General features: G+C 34.3%; 1 protein-coding gene across 1 annotated transcript; it reads left to right on the top strand.

Moving 5' to 3' along the window:
• The first annotated feature begins 293 nt into the window (after positions 1–293).
• LOC120160487 lies at positions 294–664 on the top strand. Its single transcript, XM_039170899.1, has one exon. The coding sequence runs from the start codon at positions 347–349 to the stop codon at positions 647–649; it is 303 nt and encodes a 100-aa protein (XP_039026830.1). The 5' UTR covers positions 294–346; the 3' UTR covers positions 650–664.
• The last annotated feature ends 5,336 nt before the right edge of the window (positions 665–6,000 follow it).

Raw genomic sequence — 6,000 nt, 5'->3', positions numbered from 1 at the left:
TTAAATAATTTATTTATTTATATTATGTTCATATTATTTCTCTTAATTAAATAATAATAATAATCTCCATTTTTCTTCAATTGATGTTAAAGCGAATTAGTTGCCAAGTTGGAGAAGCAGTAGAGTTGGGGATTCCGTCTCGGTCACATGCTCAAGCTGGTGGTTTTATAGTTTCCAACGCGTAAACCCCGAGAATCTCCAGAAACGTGGAACTTAGCCCCTTGGTTTTGTGCCCAAAAACCATGGGTACATCACTTTAAAAGGAACCCACCCTTCAAATTCACCAACCAAATCAACCCAAAATCTCAGTCTTCGATTTCATCACCAAAAACCCAATCTTGAAGCAATGAGTAGTGGAGCAGTTGCAGCAAGCAAAGCCTGGGTGGTGGCGGCGACAATAGGAGCAGTGGAGGCATTGAAAGACCAAGGGATTTGCAGGTGGAATTACACTATCAGGTCTCTTCATCAACATGCCAAGAACAATCTCAGATCTTCTTTCTTTTCTTCTTCTTCTTCTTCTTCTTCTTCTTCAGCTGTTGCTGGTGCTGTTTCGAATAAGCTGAGAGAGGAAAGGATGAGGAAGGCCGAGAGAAATATGAAGAAAGTCTTGGAAATGAACTCTTGGGGTCCTACCACTGTTAGGTTTTAGGATTATTATAATTTTCTATTTGCCTGTTATGTATCAAATGATGAAATATGAAAAAATCAATCTAAATTTGGATTGTAATTTGTTAAAACATTCTTCTGTTTCAATTTCCAATCTATTATATTTGAGGGAAAGGGAAGCCATCGAATTTATTGTTTCCGTCGCCAAAAACCAGAAACTGTTAAAAAATTGAGTAAAGTATCTAAACAGTCTTTCCACTACAGTATATTAATTTATTAAGTTCTTTACTTATTAAATATTATAAAATGATCCTTAATTATATATAATTATTTTGTTAAGTTACTCGATTATTAAAAGTTATAAAATAATTATTCGACTATTTGTTATGTTATAAACTTAACTTTTTTCATTAAAAAATTAATGGACTTCTAAATTAAATATTAAAGTCTAAATCAAACTATTATTAATTTTTTAATAAAAGGATAAGTTTGAAACTTATTGAATAATTAAATAATTTAATAAAATAACTTCTTATAGTTAAAAAGTGACTCAACATAATAATATCTTATAATCAGAGTATTATCTGTGTACTTTAGCCAAAAAAATTCCACTCTTTTCCCATATCCCAACCCTTTTCCCTTCTCAAACTCAAAATCAGGTATCCGACACCAAAAAAAAAAAAAAAAGGAAAGAAGAAATTTCCAAGAAAATTCTCAAAGAAGAGCAAAATTCAACAATGAGCAGCAAGGAAAGCCTGGATCGTGGCGGCAACAATAGGAGGAGTGGTCAGGCCACGACTATTTCTTCTTCACCTGCTTCGTATAATGAATCTGAAGTAAATATGAAGAAAGTGAATATGCTCAAGCCCTTAAGGTACGTTTGGTTCACGGAATGTAAAATTATAAGTGAGAATAAAAGATTACCAGTGAATAATATTATTGGGAATGTTGTATTTTGTGTTTGGTTAGTTTAACAGGAATGTAAGATTACCGTGTTTGGTTAAAAGAATAAAAAATTATTGTAATCTATATTTGACCAAATTTTCCTTATTATATATTTGTTTTTTTAACAAGTTGTAAAATATTTATAAATTTTCTTTAAAATATTTAAATTCTTAAAATTTCTATAATTTTTTTTACAAAATTAAAAATATAAAAAGGTTTAATGAAAGAGTAAAATTTTATTTTAACCCCTGAACTTCATATAAAATTTTAATTATATATTTTTTTTGTAAATCTAAAATAGTTTAAGGATAAATTTGTAATTTAATCTTCGTAGAATTTTTATTATTCAATGACAGAATAAGGATATTTTTGAAAGAAAATTTTTTAAGGGCATTTTAGTCCAAAACACTGGTAATACAACAATACCTAAGGAAATGAAGGTAATGACATTCCTGTTAATATACCCAAAAAATCCACTATTGGTAATGTAAGATTACCGGGAATGACATTCCCGGCCAACCAAACGGGAGAATGTGAATTTCATTCCCATGGGAATCTCATATTCCCCCAACCAAACACACCCTAAGAATCGTCTTAGGGAATATATATATGTACCTTTTTTAATCTCCTATGGGATGGTTATGGTCTTAGTCGGATTTTGGTTTATCTAAATATTAATTGAAAATTAAAATTTCCATTTGCAGTTGACCAGGTTCGGAATTTAAAAAAAATTACTCAAATCGAAATTTGATTAGATTTTTTAGATAAAAATTTGCTCTAATTCAGTCTGACCTAATTTAAATATATATGTATAAATCTTCGTTTTTATTAGGTAAAATAAGAATATAATTAAAAAATAATATAGAGAAGATAGTGTTTTTTTTAGATAATTCAATTTTATTACCCAACGAATCAATAACTGTTACAAAAATAACCGATCACAAAAATCATATGTACACCATACTTACAAGACAAAAGATCGGTTAATCAATACCCCAAGAATTACATAGAGAAATATTGATACTATCAGACATATTAATATTAACCCCCCTCAGTTTGGTAGAAACATAATCTTTGATACAAGCAAAAAGGTCGTCAGCAGTCCTTGTACGTCCTCGGAAAAATTGTCTATTGCGTTCCTCCCATCGTACATAGATTTTGGCACACCAAGCAATCTTTAAAATGGTTGAGAGAAGATATTTGCCTTTTCAGTTATTGCTTGCCCATGTGATCATGTCTTCCCAGGTTGAAAGTGGTTTCTTTAACCCATTATAAAGCAATATTGAGTCCCATAAATTAGCAGCCAGTGGACAATCAAAGAATAGGTGAGACCGAGTTTCCATCATTCCGTTGCAAAGCACACAATTCCCCAAAGTGGTAATCCCCATCCGCAAAAGTCGATCCCGGGTCAGGAGTCGATCAAGAATAGCCATCAATGCTATAATACTATGTTTCAGAATATGATAAGGGTACCAAATCAAAGGATGCCATTTTACTTTGTCTCTATTCAATCTAATTTCCAGCCAAATATGTTTGATGGTGATAGTATGATTCGTGATAGCAGGGTAAGCTTTAGGCCGAAGCTTTAGAATCCCATTGAAGCTCCAGTAGAAATTGGGACTTCCTTCGATGTGCCAAAAATCTTTCTCCTTTATTACGTTCTTTTTGATCCAGCAACCCATAACGATCCCCCACCTGCTAGGATGTTCTTGATAAGTTTGATTATGCAAGTTTTGTTCCAAAGTTTCAAGTTTTTCAATCCTAGACCACCCTCGGATTTAAGTTGACAAATCTTATCCCAACTAACTCGCACACATGTAGCAGCCTTGTCACTTCCTTTCCAGAAGAATCAGGAGCATAGTTGGTCGATTTTATTGATAACAGCTTGAGGGAGCAAGAGCTGCCTACACCAATAATTGGAAACGCTAAATAGGACTGCTCGAATTAGCTCCAGACGACCAGTAAAGCTCAATATTTTTCCAGACCACAAATTAAGTTTGGATTTAATAGTATCGATCAGCTGATCACAATCTTTAATGGAAAGCTTTCTAGTAATTAGAGGAATACCAAGGTAGCGAACTGGAAAGCAACCAATACTGAAGCCAGTAAACTGCTTAATCTTCTCAACAGTTCTGTTATCAGTACCAGCAGTAAAGAAAACACATTTTGCAGCGTTCAAATTCAGTCATGAAATTTCATAGAATTTGTCATGCACCGAGACAACACCTGCAACAGACTCAACATTTCCTTTACAAAAGATTAGTAAATCGTCGGCAAAGGATAAATGAGTGAGACCAAGTTGCTTGCATTTAGGATGATAATTATAAAGTCCTCGAGCAACTGCTAAATTAAGAAATCCGGATAGCACATTCAAAGATAAAACGAAGAGGAAATGTGAAAGAGGGTCACCTTGCCTTATACCCCTATCTCACTTAAAGAACCCTATTAAGCTCCCATTAAAAGAAATTGAGAATCGAGCTTCAGTGAAGCATGCTTGAATCCAGCCAATGAATCTTTGGGGAAAGTCAAGTGCTTTCAATACATAAATAATGAAGTTCCAATGAAGGGTGTCAAATGTTTTTTGAAGGTCATTTTCATTGTACATCTTGGAGATATGTGTTTCCTTCCATACCCCTTAACCATTTATTGAGCAAGGAGTGTGTTGTCTACGATGCTCTTGCCCTTAATAAAAGTCGATTGATTGAAAGAGACCATTCCTGGCATGGGACTTGTCATTCTCTTAATTAAAATCTTTGTAATCGCCTTGTAGATGAATGAACAACATGAAATTTGTCTGAAGTCTTTGACTTTGCAAGGATTGAGAATTTTGGGAATCAAAGCAATTGTGGTTGCATTAAAAGTTGGAAGAAGATTAGAATGCTGGAAAAAGAAGTGAATAGCAGCAACAACTTCATTTCCAACAATGGGCTAGGAATGTTTGAAGAAAAGTGGAGTGTATCCATCTGGTCCAGGCGCTTTGTCATTGCCTTGAGCAAAGATAGCTTCCTTGATCTATTTGGTAGTGACATCTTTAACAAGCATTGAGACAGATTCTTGTGGCAGGGAATAATTAAGGATTTCTTTCAAGAGGTTATAGTCAATGTCTTTGACCCTGGGTTCGGTCGTCCCAATAAGATTGGTGAAGAATTGAATCACTTCAGTAGCCATTGTATCGAAGTAATCAAGCCTATTCCCGTGGTCATCAACAAGCAATCAGATAGTCTCCTTTTTGTTCTTGACTGCTACGGCAGAATGAAAAATTTTTGTGCATTTGTCTCCATTCTTGATCCATTGATGTTTGGCTTTTTGCTTCAGAAATAATAATTCAGCTTCTTCGAGAGTAAATAATTCGTTTTGAATTTGCTGCTCTTTTCCAAAAGAGTCATCTCCTTTTAAAGAGAGTATTTGTTGATGTTCAAGTTCGAGCCTCTTTTGGATAACTCGAGAAGAGATGTCATTATAGCCAGACTTGTTAAGATTCTTGAGGCTTGACTTGACATGCTTAAGTTTAAGAAACAGAATCATCATGGGGTTCCCATGGAAAGGAGTTTGCCAATACTGCTCAACTATTTCTAAAAAGCTGGGATGTCGCGTCCAAAAATTAAAGAATTTAAAGGGTTTTGGACGATTAGTTTGGGCTTCTTTTGAAAGCCAAGTTAAAGCCATACAGTGATCTGAAACTCCAGGGGCAAGGAATTCAACATAAGAGTTGTGGAATGTGAGAGCCCAAATAGGATTAATAAGAACCCTGTCAAGTTTCCTGCAAGGTAAGATCCTGATTGTTTGTTGCTCCATGTAAAAAGAGGGCTAATAAAATGATGGTCATGGAGATCAAGATCTTGGGTTATGTCTTGAAATTCTTTCATATCAGAAGTCGATGCAGGGCAAAGGAGCTCATAATTAGAGCTTTCATTCGGACGCAGGGTAATATTAAAATCTCCACCGAGGATCCAGGGAAGATTGCCTATCTTACTGTCCAAGTCTTTCATTTGGTGCCAAAGATGTCTTCTATTGATGCCTTCATTATTTCCATAAACTGCAGAAATAACAAACGAATTTCCAAGAAATTTTCCTTTAACAGTAATAATTTGATCAGCTATGAAAAGAGTAGTGATGTCCAAATATTTCTTCCACAGGACCCAAATCCTTCCGTTAGCAGCAGACTCATAGTTGGAAATGACATTCCAGCTATCAAGTTTAGTTTCGATGATGTCTTTGGATTTTTCAAGTTTGACTCTAGTTTCTAACAAACATAAGATATCAACTTTATTCTGTGTTGCCCTTTGAAGCACTTTATTTTGCTTTAGAGGATTGTTAAATCCTCTAATGTTCCAGAAATAGATTATCATTTGGGAAGAATCTCCAAAGAGGATCTTTCTCCCCCAACCAAAGAACTTTTAGATTTTTCCAGCTTATCCTTCTTTTTCTGTTTGAGTTCTTTAACTATTT

The sequence above is a fragment of the Hibiscus syriacus genome, unplaced genomic scaffold (genome assembly GCF_006381635.1).
Source record: "Hibiscus syriacus cultivar Baekdansim isolate YM2019G1 unplaced genomic scaffold, ASM638163v2 tig00111392_pilon, whole genome shotgun sequence".
In the NCBI taxonomy this organism is placed as follows: Eukaryota; Viridiplantae; Streptophyta; class Magnoliopsida; order Malvales; family Malvaceae; genus Hibiscus; species Hibiscus syriacus.
The sequence above is the reverse complement of the archived record's forward strand: the minus strand, read 5'-3'. Positions and strand labels throughout refer to the sequence as shown.

What these genes read in the sequence shown, in the direction of transcription:
- LOC120160487 (XM_039170899.1), top strand. Translation starts at nt 347, where the DNA reads ATGAGTAGTGGAGCAGTTGCAGCAAGCAAAGCCTGGGTGGTGGCGGCG.